Below are 20,946 nucleotides of genomic sequence, written 5' to 3' on the forward strand. Positions count from 1 at the left end.
CATAACAATCTATCACATGCATCTGTCTCTGGCCACCTGCCATTCCTGAATAAAAGAACACTGCATATTTATTGGAACACCAGGGTGGGGGAATGTTCTGTATACATTTTGTGTACTAAGTATATATATATATGTATAGAGAGAGAAAGAGACTCAGGACAGAGAATGTGCTCACTGTACATATACAAGCTTTGATTCTCGTCAGCTTTGATAACAGGTCAGCAAATAGCGGTCAGAAAATAGAAAATGAAGGTCAGAAAATATCAGTTGTTATGTAAATACACTGCTCAAAAAAATAAAGGGAACACTTAAACAACACAATGTAACTCCAACTCAATCACACTTCTGTGAAATCAAACTGTCCACTTAGGAAGCAACACTGATTGACAATACATTTCACATGCTGTTGTGCAAATGGAATAGACAACAGGTGGAAATGATAGGCAATTAGCAAGACACCCCCAAAAAAGGAGTGGTTCTGCAGGTGTTGATCACAGACCACTTCTCAGTTCCTATGCTTCCTGGCTGATGTTTTGGCCACTTTTGAATACTGGCGGTGCTTTCACTCTAGTGGTAGCATGAGACGGAGTCTACAACCCACACAAGTGGCTCAGGTGGTGCAGCTCATCCAGGATGGCACATCAATGCGAGGTGTGGCAAGAAGGTTTGCTGTGTCTGTCAGCGTAGTGTCCAGAGCATGGAGGCGCTACCAGGAGACAGGCCAGTACATCAGGTGACGTGGAGGAGGCCGTAGGAGGGCAACAACCCAGCAGTAGGACCGCTACCTCTGCCTTTGTGCAAAGAGGAGCACTGCCAGAGCCCTGCAAAATGACCTCCAGCAGGCCACAAATGTGCATGTGTCTGCTCAAACGGTCAGAAACAGACTCCATGAGGGTGGTATGAGGGCCCGACGTCCACAGGTGGGGGTTGTGCTTACAGCCCAACACCGTGCAGGACGTTTGGCATTTGCCAGAGAACACCAAGATTGCCAAATTTGCCACTGGCGCCCTGTGCTCTTCACAGATGAAAGCAGGTTCACACTGAGCACATGTGACAGACGTGACAGAGTCTGGAGACGCCGTGGAGAACGTTCTGCTGCCTGCAACATCCTCCAGCATGACTGCTTTGGCGGTGGGTCAGTCATGGTGTGGGGTGGCATTTCTTTGGGGGGCCGCACAGCCCTCCATGTGCTCGCCAGAGGTAGCCTGACTGCCATTAGGTACCGAGATGAGATCCTCAGACCCCTTGCGAGACCATATGCTGGTGCGGTTGGCCCTGGGTTCCTCCTAATGCAAGACAATGCTAGACCTCATGTGGCTGGAGTGTGTCAGCAGTTCCTGCAAGAGGAAGGCATTGATGCTATGGACTGGCCCGCCCCGTTCCCCAGACCTGAATCCAATTGAGCACATCTGGGACATCATGTCTCGCTCCATCCACCAACGCCACGTTGCACCACAGACTGTCCAGGAGTTGGCGGATGCTTTAGTCCAGGTCTGGGAGGAGATCCCTCAGGAGACCATCTGCCACCTCATCAGGAGCATGCCCAGGCGTTCTAGGGAGGTCACACAGGCACGTGGATGCCACACACACTACTGAGCTTCATTTGGACTTGTTTTAAGGACATTACATCAAAGTTGGATCAGCCTGTAGTGTGGTTTTTCTACTTTAATTTTGAGTGTGACTCCAAATCCAGACCTCCATGGGTTGATAAATTTGATTTCCATTGATCATTTTTGTGTGATTTTGTTGTCAGCACATTCAACTATGTAAAGAAAAAAGTATTTAATAAGAATATTTCATTCATTCAGATCTAGGATGTGTTATTTTAGTGTTCCCTTTATTTTTTTGAGCAGTGTATGTGTATTGACCAAGCATGGTGTATTGCTGATAACTTTGTGTATGCTGCTTCAACATTCAACACTACGCCACCTATTGGTGTGAAATAAGTATTATCATGCGACATCTGGTGAACTAGTACAGCTTCTAGTAGGAAAACAGTTTGTGTAGCATAGAAAATAAAACTGCCTGGTTTACAAATTAGCTGCCATTTATTCTTTCAGAATTTCAAGTTGAGTAAAATCCTCTTTCATAACAAACCTAACAGAAAACATTGGGATATTACATGAATATAAATGTTTTACAAAACATAACTTTTTAGAACTACATATAAACTACATAAAACAGCATAACATTAAAATTGGTGTATTAGACACATTTTATATCTTCAAAGTTCTTTAACATTTCTAAAATTGGATAAAAACCCTCTAAGAAATGATACTATAATTGGTGTCAGGAGAAAAGATGTCGTCTTAAGAAGAATGACATACTTCTCTCTCCATAACACCACCACACTTAAGAGCCATTTAAAACTATTGCAGGTTTGAACTGTGCAACCTGCTTCTCAATTTGAGAATATTTTTTAAGTCAGGAACTGACTGAATCCTGGGTTATTTTGAAGATTCATGTGTCAAGTTAAGATCATTTCAGGCCATGTATACAAGATGGACCAAAGAACAACAGCACATCCTTTCAGCTTTGGAAGTCTCTCTCAGTTCTGGAGTGTCACATATATTTTCCCAGGACTCTTGGGTCCTAGGCATGCACAATGCTCTGTTGTTGTTGTTTTTCAAAGTATCAGTAAATGGCCTCATCCATGTTGTCATCACTGTCCCCTCCGAACTCCTCTCCATTGTCAAAGTACGACATGATATAGTCTGTCTCCTGTGGGAACACAATCAGAGTGGGGAAAAAATGCTACGTATGAGCTCATTCCAACCTTGTGAACTGTGTTTGCTCACTTTCTGTTAAATCATGCATTGGTGTCAATGGAATATGTATGGGGGAAATTGTCTCTAGTAAGGATTCAAGTCAAAGTGATATTATCTCACTGGAGGTTGTGTGGGGCATGAACCCTGATGAAAAAAGTAAGAAAGAGCTTGGATGTGTAACAGTTTGGCATCCATCCCTCTCCTTTCCCTAACCTGAACGAAACGACAACTGTCACCCAGGAAGCATTGTTACCTGTCAATGCGGAGCAATGGAAACAACTACTTCAGGTCTCAGTGGGTGACGTCACCGATTGAACGTTACTAGCGCACACCGCTTACTAGCTAGCCATTTAACATTGGCTACAGATGCTTACCTCTTCAAACTCTTCTTCATCATACTCCTCCTCCCCATCTTGCTGCTCTTCCTCCTGCTTCTTCTTCTCCCCTTCCTCTTCATCTGAGGTCACTTCCTCCTCTTTTTTCTCCAATGTCTGAAATATGACACAAATGAATACAAAATAAACTAAAAGAAAAGGAACATTGATAGTAAAGTAATACACCACCAGGCTTACATTACGTTTGAGGTTTAACAGCAAGAAACATTTCCCTCATCTAGTGTGCCGAGGTTGAGTTGTGTTACATGCCTATAGATGTGGTGAAGAGGTCAATAGAATACAGACTATGGAGTTAATGTCTGATGTACTGGCTGAGTACCTACTATTCCCACCTCTAGTTTATGGATGATCTCCTCTTTGTCCACCCGGGTCTTTTTGCTAGGTTTGGGGTCCACTGGTGTATCCACACTAAGAGAGGTGTCTGTAACAGACGAAAAGGGGCAAAAGCCAATCATTAGTGAAAACCAACTCCCTCTATCTATTCCCCCTCCTCTCCTTTCATTTAAAAGGCCATTCAACCAAAAGCTATATTTATCTCATAATAGAAAATGGCAGATAATTTATGTATAAGTCAGGCAATATTGTCATTGTCAGTAACCAGCAGTAAATTTAATCTTATCCTTCTGTTCAAAGCAGAAGGGCAAATTGATGCATTCATGTCTCTAGGGAGACACAAGCAGTCAGACACAATATTCTTCTGAAGACACCTCTCTCTTCATCACTCCGCCCAGGAAATAGGAAGGAAAAAAATCATGTGGGCGTAATATGCTCTGAAAGAGACAGGTCTTTCGCCAGCAACGTACATGTCATCAAGTCCTGCAGGAAGCAAACTAAACAGAACTGCAAAATGAATGGATTTTTTTTTTGCAATAGCCTTCTGTGATCACATGGTGGTGGGTGGGCTTTCATAGTGAATCTGTATCACTCACAAAAATGTCCTGTCAGTCAATGTGAGGTATAAAACAACACTGTATCATCCACTTACTCTCTTTTAGGGGCTTCTTGACACGGATTCGAAGCTCTTTTGGTAGCCTTTTCCAGTCTGGCGTTAAAAAACAAAAATCAAACATAATCAATCAGCAGACACAGGTTGTACAATAATGTTTTTACACAGCAATGACCTTGTCAAAATGATGGAATGTTGGTTCACATCCGGTAAAGCTGAGGGACTAAAACCTCTAATTGTTTTCCCAATCAGCCTCTATTCAGCAGACCCTAATTGTGATTTCTCCCATCCAATTTCTCCCATTTGAAACGCTTTGGGTCACCTGACAGTTTCAATCAGGACCGTTCACACTCCATTGTGGCTGACATCTCTGGGGCGGCGTAGCGAGTGATTTCATACTGCTTCAGGATTAGATCATTGATTCTATTAATCCCTGTTTAACAGTGTTATGCTGGTAATCAGATCGTACAATGCAATCCTTCTAATACATGTTCCATAGTCTCTATCTCCTTTCAGTTACATTTTTTGAACAGGAGGTATGATGCAGCTGACTCACCTGGATTCCACTCAATGGTGTTGTCTGACGGCTCACTGTTCTGATATTTATCAGAATACCGCTCCACATCTGGAAGTCAGACAAGAAGCTCATTCATTTCTTAAACATAGTACAAGAACAAACATGTCTTTGAAAAGAAAGCCTCTGTGTATTATCATGTCTACCTCATTTGCTGCTCCCAAATGTTCTTATCGAAGCATAATTGCTTGATTGAATAATTGAAAAATATTTCCACCCCTGAATTAGGTAATGTCAGCCAAACCTTGTATCACCTAAAATCTTGTATCATTTTAATAAAATAACACCATCGGGAGCTGCTGACAGTGTTAAGACATTGACTGTCTAATTTCTGCTACGTTTGGATGTCTGTAATGACTCTTTTCATCGCTAACACACAGAGATGGTGTCTTCCCAGGCTTAAGTACCTTTCTTGGAGACGGCTTGGCGGACATAAAATGGTAGGGTCTTCATGTTTCCCCTGAACTCCTGCTTCAGTGCCAACATGTACTCTGCTTCCTCTCCCATCACCAAAGGGACAGGCTTGTGTTCCATGGGCTACATGTGCACAAAAAACATAATACATATTAGTCTAGTCCTTAAAACGACAACAAAAGGCTCAATGCATGCTTTCCCAAAATAGCATGCTCTTATTTGCTCCCAACCAAACACATATCTTAACTGTCTCAATACATTTAAACAAAAAATGTCAGCCCTGGATGTTGCTTAGACAAATAGAAAAATCAAGAGAAAAGACTGAGAATAGCCTCTAAATAAAGCCAATATTTGACAACAATGAGGTGCATCCAAAATGAAAAATGACAGCTACAGGGTCAGTCACATCACCCCTTACTCACAGGGAACAGAGGTGTAGGCTGGAGAATTGAAGGGGGCAGGTTCTCCCCTTTCCCAATCCCGACTGCCTCGATACTGAAGCTCATGTACCCCTTGCCGCGACCTCTGCCGCGGCCCAGGCCAGCCATGGAGCGAGCACACAGCGGGGGGGTTCACAGGTAAATCTGTCAAGGGAGGAAGAATGCAATGGGCACTAAAAGAGTACTGAGTAATAGCACTTATATTTTCCCAAACTATCTGTGTAAAGCTACAGTTGAAGTCAGACGTTTACATACACTCAGGTTGTATATCATTAAAACTCATTTTCAACCACTCCACAATTTCTTGTTAACAAACTATAGTTTTGGCAAGTCGGTTAGGACATCTACTTCATGCATGACACAAGCCATTTTTCCAACAATTGTTTACAGACATATTATTTCACTTTTAATTCACTGCATCACAATTCCAGTGGGTCAGAAGATTACGTAAATAAATCATTCTCTCTACTATTATTCTGACATTTCACATTCTTAAGATAAAGTGGTGATCCTAACTGACCTAAGACAAGGAAGTATTACTAGGATTAAACGTCAGGAATTGTGAAAAAAAATGTATTTGGCTAAGGGGTATGTAAACTTCCGACTTCAACTGTATATAAGCTTATTTTTTATCCTGGCCAGTGCCTTGCAAAAGTATTCACCCTCCTTGGCATTTTTCCTATTTTGTTGTAAACTGTCGAAACTTCCTCTCACTGTCAACTGCGTTTATTTTCATCAAACTTAACATGTAAATATTTGTATGAACATAAGATTCAACAACTGAGACATAAACTGAACAAGTTCCACAGACATGTGACTAACAGAAATGGAATGAAGTGTCCTTGAACAAAGGGGGAGTCAAAATCAAAAGTAACAGTCAGTATCTGGTGTGGCCACCAGCTGCATTAAGTACTGCAGTGCATCTCCTCCTAATGGACTGCACCAGATTTGCCAATTCTTGCTGTGAGATGTTACCCCACTCTACCACCATGGCACCTGCAAGTTCCCGGACAATTCTGGGGGGAATGGCCCTCCGATCCAACAGGTCACAGAAGTGCTCAATGGGATTGAGATCCGGGCTCTTCGCTGGCCATGGCACAACACTGACATTCCTGTCTTGCAGGAAATCACGCACAGAACGAGCAGTATGGCTGGTGTCAGGCGGGAAGGTCATGTCAGGATGAGCCTGCAGGAAGGGTACCACATGAGGGAGGGGGATGTCTTCCCTGTAATGCACAGCATTAAGATTACCTGCAATGACAACAAGCTCAGTCCGATGATGCTGTGACACACCGCCCCAGACCATGACGGACCCTCCGCCTCCAAACCAATCCCGCTCCAGAGTACAGGCCTCGGTGTAACGCTCATTCCTTTGACGATAAACTCGAATCCGACCATCACCCCTGGTGAGACAAAACCGCGACTCGTCAGTGAAGAGCACTTTTTGACAGTCCTGTCTGGTCCAGCGACGGTGGGTTTGTGCCCATAGGCGACGTTGTTGCCAGTGATGTCTGGTGAGGACCTGCTTTACAACAGGCCTACAAGCCGTCAGTCCAGCCTCTCGCAGCCTATTGTGAAATGTCTGAGCACTGATGGAGGGCTTGTGCATTCCTGGTGTAACTCGGGCAGTCGTTGTTGCAATCCTGTACCTGTCCGCAGGTGTTATGTTTGGATGTACCGATCCTGTGCAGGTGTTGTTATACGTGGTCTGCCACTGCGAGGACGATCAGCTGTCCGTCCTGTCTCCCTGTAGCGCTGTCTCACCGTATGGACTCCTCATGCCTCCTTGCAGCATGTCTAAGGCACGTTCACGCAGACGAGCAGGGACCCTGGGCATCTTTCTTTTGGTGTTTTTCAGAGTCAGTAGAAAGGCCTCTTTAGTGTCTTAAGTTTTCATAACTGTAACCTTAATTGCCTATCATCTGTAAGCTGTTACTGTCTTAACGACCGTTCCACCCCTAAGCAAGGGACACAACCAAGCGGCACTATGAAGACCAAGGAGCTCTCCAAACAGGTCAGGGACAAAGTTGTGGAGAAGTACAGATCAAGGTTGGGTTATAAAAAATATCTGAAACTTTGAACATCCCACAGAGCACCATTAAATCCATTATTAAAAAATGGAAAAAACATGGCACCACAACAAACCTGCCAAGAGAAGGCCACCCACCAAAACTCACAGACCAGACAAGGAGGGCGTTAATGAGAGGCAACAAAGAGACCAAAGATAACCCTGAAGGAACTGCAAAGCTCCACAGCGGATATTGGAGTATCTGTCCATAGGAACACTTTAAGCTGTACACTCCACAGAGCTGGGCTTTACAGAAGAGTGGCCAGGAAAAATCGAATGCTTAAAGAAAAAAATTTGCAAACATGTTTGGTGTTTGCAAAAAGGCATGTGGGAGACACCCCAAATATATGGAAGAAGGTACTTATAAATGCCTCCTGAGCTAAGTTCACCTGTCATACCCCATCACAATTCAATCAAAATTCTAAGCTTTTTTACTCCATTGTTTGTAAACAATGTCATAGTAAACAAACACTGTATAGACTAAAAACTAAAAACATGGATAAAACTATAATTTTAGTCTCATGGATGGTCTGGGTACCAGTCTGGAACTATTTTCTTTTGCATGTGACACGGAGTAAAAGGAATGGAATATAGCCAGATAAGGATATAATGAGATGCTTGTCTCCACCCTAACAATAGGATTAGTTGTCCACAGAGTGGAACGGTGGGCTGTCAACTCTTTGGATTGGTGGATACATTTTGTTATTTGAATAATTTAAAAAATATATTAGATTAAGGGTGTTGACATCAACCACTAGTATTCAATGGAGCTTGAGATGCTATGCTAGCTTCATGAATATGCATAGACCTGCTCTAATTTCAACAGGGAAGTGTATCACACTTTTATCAGTACACTCATAGCAACCTAAGCATTAGAAAATGTATATTAGATTAAACAAGCCTCACGAAACAAAATAACAATTTATATTTATCTGGAATAAATGCAACACTATCATTTCGCCCCCATTCAAAAACTCCTCATCTGCTTAATAATTAAGGATATGCTTAAGTGGACAGATTTTGGGCAGAAATAGGGCTCTCTGGTAACCAGGCTACCATCCTCCAGCTGCGTACCAAATCAACGCCAGGTGTTGCAGGAAGGCCAAGAAGATCATCAGGGACCCCGTAGCCTAAGCATCTCTGAATGGTGGGGTCCCTGCTTTGTTGTTGTTTGAATCGCATTCTGCCCCTTTAACAGCTACCAGCAAGTTACCTATCTAGTTTTGTGCGGCTTGCTAACTTGCTCCATCTTACCTTCTAGTGATTTCAGTGATATTAACTTGCTTGCTCAGATAACTTGGTTGCACAGTAGCTACATGACAGCTGTAGCTAGTAAGAACTTGCTAGAAAACGACTAGCGCCTAACGTTACTATCTAGTTAGCTAGATAACGACGTTAGCTAGTGCTGTCAGATTTATCACGACAAAATATCGGTCACCAAGACAACGTGCTTACTAACTAACCATATCAACTTATTCACGACCTCCCACCTTCTGCGCCATAGCTAGCTACTCATCTTTAAATATAAAAAATATTAAAACATCGAAGTTAACGTTAGCTAGTTTACAAATCCGCGGGCTACGTTATTGTTTACCAAACACTATGTTGTTTGCGGAACTCCAGCGACTTGGGGTCGACTACCCTGCGCTACACTGCCCCCTGCTGTATTGGAGTTGAATACATTACAGAACCTCATTCCAGATGCAGTGTCTCCCCAAAAATGATGGTCACACTTTTGTTTGCCATCTGAGAGATCAATATGTCTGTACCATACATTCATTTCGATTAGCTGAATGTCATGGCTAAATGTCATGGCTGAAATGTTATCTAATGATCATTAATGACTAATGACCATTGTCAGGTGCAATTGTAAATGAGAACTTGTTCTCAACTTGCCTACATGGTTAAATAAAGGTGAAATAAAAAATAAAATAAAAAATTAAGGTTTGAGCCACCAAGTAGGAACCTCCGAGGGGAGTGAGTGTGATACAACATAAAGTAGATATATTTGTTCCCTGGTGTGGGAGCTGGGTTGGCATGCATTAGCTCAAAATACTTAATTTTGCTGACATTGTAAAGGTGGTTTGTCTTGGTCTGGATATTACCACATCCTGGTGATGTTTATTATTAATCGTTGTTCTTGTTTCTACAGTTGAAGTCGGAAGTTTACATACACCTTAGCCAACTACATTTAAACTCAGTTTTTCACTATTCCTGACATTTAATCCTAGTAAAAATTCCCTGTTTTAGGTCAGTTAGGATCACCACTTTATTTTAAGAATGTGAAATGTCAGAATAATAGTAGAGTGAAGGATTTATTTCAGCTTTTATTTCTTTCATCACATTCCCAGTGGGTCAGAAGTTTACATACACTCAATTAGTATTTGGTAGCATTGCTTTTAAATTGTTTAACTTGGGTCAAACGTTTTGGGTAGCCTTCCACAACCTTCCCACAATAAGTTGGGTGAATTTTGGACCATTCCTCCTGACAAAGCTGGTGTAACTGAGTCAGGTTTGTAGGCCTCCTTGCTCGCACACTCTTTTTCAGTTCTGCCCACACATGTTCTATAGGATTGAGGTCAGGGCTTTGTGATGGCCACTCCAATACCTTGACTTTGTGGTCCTTAAGCCATTTTGCCACAACTTTGTAAGTATGCTTGGGGTCATTGTCCATTTGGAAGACCCATTTGCGACCAAACTTTAACTTCTTGAGATGTTGCTTCAAAATATCCACCTAATTTTCCTACCTCATGATGTCATCTATTTTGTGAAGTGCACCAGTCCCTCCTGCAGCAAAGCACCCCCACAACATAATGCTGCCACCCCCGTGCTTCACGATTGGGATGATGTTTTTCAGCTTGCAAGCCTCCCCCTTTTTCCTCCAAACATAACGATGGTCTTGATGGCCATTATGGCCATTTTTGTTTCATCAGACCAGGGGACATTTCTCCAAAAAGGACAATCTTTGTCCCCATGTGCAGTTGCAAATCGTAGTGTGGCTGTTTGATGACGGTTTTGGAGCAGTGGCTTCTTCCTTGCTGAGCGGCCTTTCAGGTTATGTTGATATAGGACTCGTTTTACTGTGGATATAGATACCTTTGTACCTGTTTCCTCCAGCATCTTCACAAGGTCCTTTGCTGTTGTTCTGGGATTGATTTGAACTTTTCGCACCAAAGTACATTCATCTCTAGGAGACAGAACGCGTCTCCTTCCTGAGAGGTATGACGGCTGCTTGGTCCCAGGGTGTTTATACTTGCGTACTATTGTTTGTACAGATGAACGTGGTACCTTCAGGCATTTGGAAATTGCTCCCAAGGATGAACCGGACTTGTCTCGGCTTATTTCTTGGCTGATTTCTTTTGATTTTCTCATGATGTCAAGCAAAGAGGCACTGAAGGTAGGCCTTTGAAATATATCCACAGGTACACCTCCAAATGATTCAAATTATGTAAATTAGCCTATCAGAAACTTCTAAAGCCATGACGTCATTTTCTGGAATTTTCCAAGCTGAGGCACAGTCAACTTAGTGCATGTAAACTTGTGACCCACTGGAATTGTGATACAATGAATTATAAGTGAAATAATCTGTCTGGAAACAATTGTTTGAAAAAGTACTTGTGTCATGCACAAAGTAGATGTCCTAACCAACTTGCCAAAACTATAGTTTGTTAACAAGAAATTTGTGGAGTGGTTGAAAAACGAGTTTTAATGACTCCAACCTAAGTGTGTGTAAACTTCTGACTCAACTGTATCTATTTAAGGAGGATAAATACGTTTTTGGCCAAGTCACCCTAAAACAACTACAATCTCAAAGCACTTGGTGATGATTCCCCTCCCATCTGGGGGATTGGTGGATAGGGACACTATCACTTTGATAGAACCTTACAGCTGTGTGTGTGTGTGTGTGTGTGTGTGTGTGTGTGTGTGTGTGTGTGTGTGTGTGTGTGTGTGTGTGTGTGTGTCAGTCTGTCTGTCTGTATCTGTGTGCCTGCGTGCATGCAGCGTGTGTCTGTGAACTTGTGAGCATGCTTGCCTCGGTGAGTGTGTCACCGTGGGAACATTTCTGTAGGAATCCAGCAAATCAGTTGCCATGGCAACTGTGTTCCATAATAGCAACAGTCGCTGAATAAGTATTTTATGCATTTGGGGGAGTACACGTATTTCCTCCTCTCCATCTTTAGTAATGCAAGTTTCTCATTTATTTTGAGCTTTTAATGTGTGTTTCAGTTTAATATACTATTTATAACACCAAGTGAGACCAGACTTGTCAGTTGAAGCAGAACAGTTAGGCTACTTCTTCAATTGTGTGTATTAGGCTATATGTTCACAACGCTCTCACATTCACCATTAGGTAGGCCTACCTGTTGTATACATCTGACTTTGCATTGAAACAATATCTAATCTATACAGCAGGTGACTAATCATGGGCTACCACCAAGGATATGTGGGCCACTTCCTTCCTCTGCAAATTTGCAATGACTGAATTCTTATGACCTTATTTAAGAACCAGGAACTCATACGGCAACAAAATGGGGCCCTGGTGCAGATTAGTTTTAGCTGTGATCACAAGTGGAAATAATAGATGTGCTTACTGCAGAGGTGCAAAACCCCTTGCTACAGAGGTGCTAAAAGGCATAGAGGACTACAGAATCAGTCTATATAAATCTAAATGAAATCACATTTTATTGGTCACATACATACATTTAGCAGATGTTATTGCGGGTGTAGCGACATCTATACCAACCAAGCCATTGAGCCTTGTACACATTCTTTATTTTCCCTTGAGGTAACAGGACAGGAATAGTGTCATAAGCACAGAACAGACAACATTGGGCCCATACTTACAGCTCAATCAGGTTTAAATATAGCCTATCCTTTGTTGATATTTCTTATAATAGGCTGTGTGGAAACTTGTATGCCTATCAAGACACCAAATTGTGTGTATAACATTGTATAGGCTACTGTTTTAATGAACAACAGTCATATGGTTCCTGCACATGATGTCTATATACAGCAGGTCTCTCTCTCTCTCTCTCTCTCTCTCGTGTTTCTTTATCTGTCTGTCAAGCGCAGGGATCATCATAGCGCATCGTCTGCGCGCAACATATCCACCGCGTTCGTATTCACTCCCACCACGCGACCCACTCCCCACCCCCGCTGCGACGCTCCGCGTCTTCTAAACTAGTGGTTGCGGGAGAGATACGGGTGAAGAGGGGGAGGGGGAGAGAGGCTCGACGTTATCACAATATCGGGGGGATATTACAGACTGAAGTCTGGCTTTTATGTCAGAAAAGAAAACATATGCCAAATGGATCTGAATTAAACTTGTTTCATCCATGGTAAGGATTTATATGTTCTCTTTATATCGTGTTTGCAGCGCATGGTGATAGAAGGCTACATTTGCATATTGTAGATTACATAAATATTTGTTGCCATTAAATTATTCCTTATGAGTGGTTAATGTCATGGCCAAATGGCTTGACAAAGCAATATCGACATGAACTGAGAACAGTGTTTTGGTATTCCATGTGAAAAAAAATAAAACAAGTTGAATTTGATGAAAGACCAACAATAAAAAAAATATGCAATTCAACTGAACTTATTCAGATTTTATAATTAATTGTTTCTTACCATATTTGTGTAAGAGATAAAATATGCTCTATAGCCTAAAATCCCGCAGACCAACGAACACGATTCGTTTGGCAGTTGTAATCAGATTGGTTGAGCCTTGCTATATGCAAAGACTAATCAATAAACTGCTACAAAAAGCAAATAGATTCAGCTGATTCAGATTTGCTGTCACAATTTTTCCATATTATAAACACCACATTTCTTGCCTGAGAGGCAACCCCTGTAACCTAAATCATGAACCAATCTGCATTGTCATGAAATTCTGTCACTTGGCTTATTGCGGTCCTATAAAATCAGCCGTATGATGGAATGTGGCAAAAAGAGAAGCAGACAGTCAGCTACATTTTATGTGTGTGAGAAAGGCAATAGATGCAGCGATGTATTTTATTATCTCTGCTAATGCATAGGCAAGGCTACATTCAGTGTGGAGAAACATGTTTTCTATCTGTTGAAACGGCTGTTTCTTTTTACTGGCGCAGTTACTGTTTTTGTCCAATAACCTGGAATAGTATAACTTCCCTGCTAGTTTAATATTAGAAGCAGTACGTCAGAAAACCAATTTACGTAGTGATTGGTCACCGAAACAGGTTTGAATTAGATTTTCTTGGAGCCGATATGATAACACTGATGCTGCGTCTCGGTTTCATTCAATATTGCCAACACCATCACGAACTTGAATTGAAAGCATGAATTCCTTTACATTGCTTTTCTCAGTTCTCGGAAGGTTGGCGTCCGGCAGAACGACCGAATCAGCACCATGGATAGCGATCGTAGATTGGAATGGATTTAAGTTTCTTGCAACATTTCACATAATAGTTTCTCTGAATCTTTTGCTATTAGGCCTGTATGATATTGTAGAATTGTATACATATACACCTGATTAAGTTTATTGGAAACAATAATATGAAACGCTTGGGAACGATGTTTGCTTGTATTACGAATTTACATTATACACAGAAATTTCCCTTGTAATTCATGTTCCCGAGAATAATCATTATACTTCTGCATTATATGTATATCTTTAAATGTATTTCACATAGTGATATTGATTAATAGCTTATGTACTGTAGCAATTAGATGTATAGCTACTGAACTATGGGTTTTGTAAATGTTACAGAGAGCACTGCAATTACTACTCAGAAACAACAGGTTCACTAAGGGACAAGGGCATAAGACAACTATGACACGTGGATGGCTTCTTACAGGCGTTCTATGGAGGAAAGGTTAGGTGTAGGTCACATCCACCCCCACAAACCTGGAATTATGAATAATCTGTCTAGAGGGCCAATGGAGGGCACTGTCAGTGCTATATGCCATCACATCCATCGTTCCAACAGGAAGTGTGGCACACTCTGACATGCACAGCTCACCCGAGATGGGATACCAGGATGGCAGATCAGGGGGTACAACAGGGCCAATTATTGTAATGGGTGTTGGGGTGATGTCAGTTCTTGACACGGTGCAGCTGCACACCAGGGGACAGACATGTCATAGAAGGAATATTCTATTCTACTCTAGAGTACTCAGTCCTGACTGTCTCCGCCATGAGACTGTGTGTCTTCTGAGAGCAGATGGAAATGCATGACTTTAGCTGATAGTGAGTCAGTGAGCTGATAGTGAAGGAAAGAGAGAAAGAGAGCGAGAAAGAGAGAGAGAGAAAGAGAGAGAGAGAGAAAGAGAAAGAGAGGGTAAGAGAGAGTGTGTGAGAAAGAGGTCTGATGATGAACGATAAGCTCTTTGGAATGGGGGTGGGGGGGATTTTAATAATGTTGCCCGCCTACACGTACAAATACACACACACACAGATTGATGTACATGTACTCAGACAAGCTTTTACACACTAACTAAGACATGTATACAGTGCCTTTGGAAAGTATTCAAACCCCAAGACCTTTTCCACATTTTGTTACGTTGCAGCCTTATTCTAAAATGGATGGAAAAAAAACATCCTCAGCAATCTACAAACAATACCCCATAATGACAAAGCAAAAACAGGTTTTTAGAAATCTTGAAATACCTTATTTACATAAGTATTCAGACCCTTTGCTATGAGACTCAAAGTTGAACTCAGGTGCATCCTGTTTCCATTGATCATCCTTGAGATGTTTCTACAACTTGATTGGAGTCCACATGTGGTAAATTCAATTAATTGGACATGATTTGGAAAGGAAAACACCTGTCTGTATAAGGTCCCACAGTTGGCAGTGCATGTCAGAGAAGAAACCAAGCCATGAGGTCGAAGGAATTGTGCAGAAAGCTCCGAGACAGGATTGTGTTGAGGCGCAGATCTGGGGAAGGATACGAAAACATTTTTGCAGCATTGAAGGACCCCAAGAACACAGTGGCCTCCATCATTCTTAAATGGAAGAAGTTTAGAATCACCAAGACTCTTCCTAGAGCTGGCTGCCCGGACAAACTGAGCAATCGGAGGAGAGGGCCTTGGTCAGGGAGGTGACCAAGAACCCAATGGTCACTCTGACAGAGCTCTAGAGTTCCTCTGTGGAGATGGGAGAACCTTCCAGAACCATCTCTGCAGCACTCCAACAATCAGGCCTTCATGGTAGAATGGCCAGACGGAAGCCACTCTTCAGTAAAAGGGACATGACAGCCCGATTGAAGTTTGCCAAAAGGCACCTAAAGATTGTCAGACCATGAGAAACAAGATTTATGGTCTGATGAAACCAAGATTGAGCTATTTGGCCTGAATGCCAAGCGTCATGTCTGGAGGAAACATAGCACCATCCCTACGGTGAAGCATGGTGGTGGCAGCATCATGCTATGGGGATGTTTTTCAGCGGCAGGGACTGGGAGACTAGTCAGGATCGAGGGAAAGATGAATGGAGCAAAGTACAGAGAGAGATCCTTGATGTAAACCTGCTCCAGAGTGCTCATGACCTCAGACTGGGGCCAAGGTTCACCTTCCAACAGGACAAACACCCTAAGCACACATCCAAGACAACGCAGTAGTGGCTTTGGGACAAGTCTTTGAATGTACTTGAGTGGCCCAGCCAGAGCCTGTACTTCAACCTAATCAAACATCTCTGGAGAGACCTGGAAATAGCTGTGCAGTGACACTCCCCATCCAACCTAACAGAGCTTGAGAGAATCTGCAGAGAAGAATAGAAAAAACTCCCCAAATACAGGTATGCCAAGCTTGTAGCATCATACCCAAGAAGAATCAAGGCTGTAATCACTGCCAAAGGTGATTCAACAAAGTACTGTGTAAAGGGTCTGAATACTTATGTAAATGTGATATTTAATGTTGTATAAATTAGCAAACATTAAAAAAACTGTTGTTGCTTTGTCATTATGGGGTTTTGGGTGTAGATTGATGAGGAAAAAAACAATTTAATCAATTTTAGAATAAGGCTGTAACGTAACAAAATGTGGAAAAAGTAAAGAGATCTGAATACTTTCCAAAGGCAGTCAGATGCACACTCTTTTTTTAGAAACCCAGACAGACCCAGGTTTACACACAGATAATGTGTGTAAACCAAACAACAGAGATGTTATAAATGGAAAGTCAGGGAGGAAGAGCAATAATGAAGAGACCTGTTGAGAGATGGGGAAAGAAATTGGTATGGAAAAGCACAGACTCTGATATATTAGTAGCCTGAAATATGTTTTAAGAGGGATATCAATAAATAGTTACTGCAGACCTACAGTATGAAATAAAAAATAAATCAACTGCTTATCAATTACCTTTTGCTGTTGTGCTGTGCATGAAATATGTTGTTTTTGCCAATAGATTATCAATATTTAACGCGCGAACAATAGGAGGTTTTAGTGGATTAGTGGATGCGCTATCTACCCAGATTAAGGCATTAAGTCAGTTGAAACTGCAGTGATAGATAGCAGCTAGGATGATACATGTCATGCTATAGCTGAAACTACCCAGCCAGAAATAGCTTCTACTGCCTCCCTTATCAGAGTGGGAGTGCGAAGTGAGGAGTCTGGTTGGAAAATTGCAGGTGGATCGATGTCAACCCCTCTGTCGCTCCTGTCCTTTCCACAGCCCAGAGCAAGGGGTCAAACTGGGACACTCAGAGGCGGCGACAATCATGACACCACTGTGTGAGTTGGCGTGTGTATGTGTTTGCAGCTGCAGCAGGTTCTACCTGAATATTTTTTTCACAACCAAATCTCTATATTTTATGTAAATGGCATGTTATGGAAGGGTCCATACAATTTCTTTTGTGATTTCACATGTTTTAGAGGAATTTACCCCAAACTGCAAATCACTTCCTCATCCTTGTGTATCTTGGGGGCCCTGAAAAAATTATCAAAACACCCAAATACATCATTTTAGAAACAGCAAAGCTCTCAGTATAGTAATGCAGGTCTTTAGATGTTGTACACTTGAAGTTGTGTCATTCCGAAATGTTATATTCCCTTTTTTGCGACTCAAGCCTTCTCAAGCAGTTCCATTTTCCGTGTAGTCTGCTGCTACAGGTAACTTCCAAAAAAAGGAAATACTGTACTAACATATAGTGTCTTAATTTTTGGGCGACCACCCCATGCTTTCAATATACATTGTATCCCTCATTTAATCAAGTGTTTACTTTATTTAGGCAGTTAGGCCTACCTGTAAAATTGACTTTGGAGGTATCGCTCGAGTCGCAACAAAATGAAATATAGCCTAACGTTGAGGATAAATTCGAAATGACACAATTTCATGTGTATGACATCTAAAGACCTGCATTACTAGACTGAGTGTATGACATCTAAAGACCTGCATTACTAGACTGAGTGTATGACATCTAAAGACCTGCATTACTAGACTGAGTGTATGACATCTAAAGACCTGCATTACTAGACTGAGTGTATGACATCTAAAGACCTGCATTACTAGACTGAGTGTATGACATCTAAAGACCTGCATTACTAGACTGAGTGTATGACATCTAAAGACCTGCATTACTAGACTGAGTGTATGACATCTAAAGACCTGCATTACTAGACTGAGTGTATGACATCTAAAGACCTGCATTACTAGACTGAGTGTATGACATCTAAAGACCTGCATTACTAGACTGAGTGTATGACATCTAAAGACCTGCATTACTAGACTGAGTGTATGACATCTAAAGACCTGCATTACTAGACTGAGTGTATGACATCTAAAGACCTGCATTACTAGACTGAGTGTATGACATCTAAAGACCTGCATTACTAGACTGAGTGTATGACATCTAAAGACCTGCATTACTAGACTGAGTGTATGACATCTAAAGACCTGCATTACTAGACTGAGCGCTTTGCAGTTTGATGTATTTGGGTGTTTTTGGAGCCATTCATGTTTTTTGGGGGGGGCCCATCAAGGATGAGGAAGTGATTTGCTGTTTGGGTTAAATTACTCTAAAACATATGAAATCACAAACAAATTGTCTGGATCCTTCTGCAATATATCATTTACATCATTTTTTGTTGTTGATTTGGTTGTAAATGAAAACTTCTCATTTGACATGCCTAAATAAACACAGTATGACAGGGAAGAAAACATTTGGTGTGAATCATTGAGAGATCTCAGGGAAGGAATCTGTGTCGGGGATTCGTATGCTGCAACTATATTGGATTAGCAGCTCCATGAAGCCCCCTGAGCATCGTTATCTGACTGGAGCAGTGTTGCCAACTCCTCAGTAAGGAAAGTAGCTATTGGCTGTCCTAAAAGTCGCTAAATGATGCCATCGCCTAATTTGCATAATTGGCCATGTGCATGTAATTGTGATGGACGAGAGGAATAACGTTGTGGGATAGACAAAAAGTGAGTAGAAAACACCCTAAATATGTTTAGAACTACAAATGAAATTTCTTCTTTCGATTCTTGTTTTTTTTTATATCACAATTCCAACCCACCTCCTTTATCCTGGCTTGGGACCGGCAAAAGTGACCCAAAGAGACACTCTGGCAGAGTTATTTCGTTTTTTATTGTATTATTTATTTATTTGTTTGTTTTTTAGTTTCGTTTTCTTAATTTGGTTTGGTTTTTAACCTTATGGTCCACTTAGGAGCCTACAACAAGTCACAGTAAAACATTTTTAACCATAATATTTGTAACATTTTTTTGTATACAATCTAAATGGACCCAAAAGAGACAATAGAAAAACTGTCAATGGCAATGTGAGAAAATTATGGTAACTAGTCTGGCCCTAATTCAGGTTAATTGTTTTTTTAAAATGTAAGCCAGGGCAGGATCAGCCAGCGACGGCTTCCTGCATGCGCGATTCATTTGTAGTCTGGACGCGGAAGGGTGAACATCTCCTGCTCTGACTGCAGCTGGGAGGGACTGCTGCGCAAGGACTGGGCCCCGCCTGTGAGTGCTTTAGGACGGGGATGGGGCCCACGGCTCGTTGAGAAGAGTCAGAACGATACGTGCTTTCACGTCAGAGTCTCCAAAAGTCTCCAATAACACCAGAAAAAGTCGCTAGATTTGTCGCTAGTCACTTTTTAAAAAATTTGTCGCTAGAGGGATCTGAATACTCACTAAATATAGCAACAAGGTCGCTAAGTTGGCACCACTGGACTGGAGCACTCACACTGTGCCTGTTTTCCTGGTCCATCTTGGCAGAAATGACTAGTGCCTCTGAGCTGGAATCCATAGATCTTAGACAAGACAGCTCTCTCTCCCTCGTCTGCTGTGGGAAAAACTCTGCTCAGACCCACACAATACACCTGGGCCCGGTTTACCGACAGCGATAGAATTGAGTTTTACTAGTGTTTTAATGATGCAGCCGAATATGTAACATGCATTTCCCAAAACACCACGCAGAGTGCATCGTTGGAGCATGTGTCGACACTGATAGGATCGAAAGAAAGTGAGCTCTGCTCTCAGGTCAGCTTTCTCTATTAAAATCTCACCTTAATAACATTATAATTATTTCACAATAATGACGACGGATCAGCAACAGTACCTCTACGATTGTATCCCTGAGTTGTCAAGAGTATCCCAGATGTAAATGGAAAAGGCCATGTCTGCTCTGCCTCATCTCCTGTTGTAGTGAATCCATACTGTCAAGGACCAGGAGATACATACTATTTGTCTACCTCTTTTCTTCAGCACTACAGAGATGTTTATGGTCACACATTACTTCTTCAGAGGTGTTTGACAGATAAATCCACTGGAGAAATACTGAGTAGAGCCGCAGGCTGCATTCAGATGTAGGATCTTAATTTTCCAAGGCAGCAGGTACTCTTCCGGGAGTCCAATCACAATTACATAACACAACACATTATTACACACTACTCTACCATAACATATCTACGATAAGACCGTAAGGCATTAATTACAGAGGGTAGTGAGTACGTACATCACTGGGGGCAAGCATCCTGCCATCCAGGACCTCTATACCAGGCGGTGTCAGAGAAAGGCCCTAAAAATTGTCAAAGACTCCAGCCACCCCAGTCATAAACTGTTCTCTCTGCCTCCGCACGGCAAGCGGTACCGGAGTGACAAGTCTAGGTCCAAAAGGCTTCTTAACAGCTTCTACCCCCAAGCCATAAGACGCCTGAACAGCTAATCAAATGGCTACCCAGACTATTTGCATTGTCCACCTCCCCAACCCCTCTTTTACGCTGCTGCTACTATCTGTTTATTATCTATCCATAGTCACTTTAACTCTATCTACATCTACATATTACCTCAATTACTTCGACTAACCTGTTCCCCCCGCACATTGACTCTGTACCCGTACCCCCTGTACAGTGAGGCAA

The 20,946-nt window shown here is 42.0% G+C and overlaps 1 protein-coding gene across 7 annotated transcripts; it reads right to left on the minus strand.

Moving 5' to 3' along the window:
- Positions 1-2,029: 2,029 nt before the first annotated feature.
- On the minus strand, positions 2,030-9,244 carry LOC139424651 (DNA-directed RNA polymerase III subunit RPC7-like). Of its 7 annotated transcripts, none has more exons than XM_071176734.1 (8): positions 8,860-9,244; positions 5,520-5,681; positions 5,091-5,220; positions 4,666-4,734; positions 4,149-4,205; positions 3,496-3,584; positions 3,143-3,259; positions 2,030-2,721 (listed from the first exon to the last, which is right to left on the minus strand). In XM_071176734.1, exons 2-8 carry the CDS (start codon positions 5,643-5,645, stop codon positions 2,635-2,637), a joined length of 675 nt encoding a protein of 224 aa, XP_071032835.1. In that variant the 5' UTR covers positions 5,646-5,681; positions 8,860-9,244; the 3' UTR covers positions 2,030-2,634. The 7 variants fall into 7 exon arrangements, with proteins under 7 accessions (XP_071032835.1, XP_071032799.1, XP_071032844.1 ...); XM_071176698.1 differs by having other exon boundaries at positions 3,487-3,584; positions 8,860-9,240; XM_071176743.1 differs by having other exon boundaries at positions 8,680-9,229.
- Between the last annotated feature and the right edge of the window lie 11,702 nt (positions 9,245-20,946).

Source organism: Oncorhynchus clarkii, chromosome 2, assembly GCF_045791955.1.
Source record: "Oncorhynchus clarkii lewisi isolate Uvic-CL-2024 chromosome 2, UVic_Ocla_1.0, whole genome shotgun sequence".
NCBI lineage: Eukaryota > Metazoa > Chordata > Actinopteri > Salmoniformes > Salmonidae > Oncorhynchus > Oncorhynchus clarkii.

What these genes read in the sequence shown, in the direction of transcription:
- LOC139424651 (XM_071176698.1), bottom strand. Translation starts at nt 5,645, where the DNA reads ATGGCTGGCCTGGGCCGCGGCAGAGGTCGCGGCAAGGGGTACATGAGC. An exon ending in AGCCTACACCTCTGTTCCCT is followed by an intron (nt 5,221 to 5,519) that starts GTGAGTAAGGGG and finishes GTGCACATGTAG; the next exon opens with CCCATGGAACACAAGCCTGT. An exon ending in ATAAACTAGAGGTGGGAATA is followed by an intron (nt 3,260 to 3,486) that starts GTAGGTACTCAG and finishes GTCATATTTCAG; the next exon opens with ACATTGGAGAAAAAAGAGGA.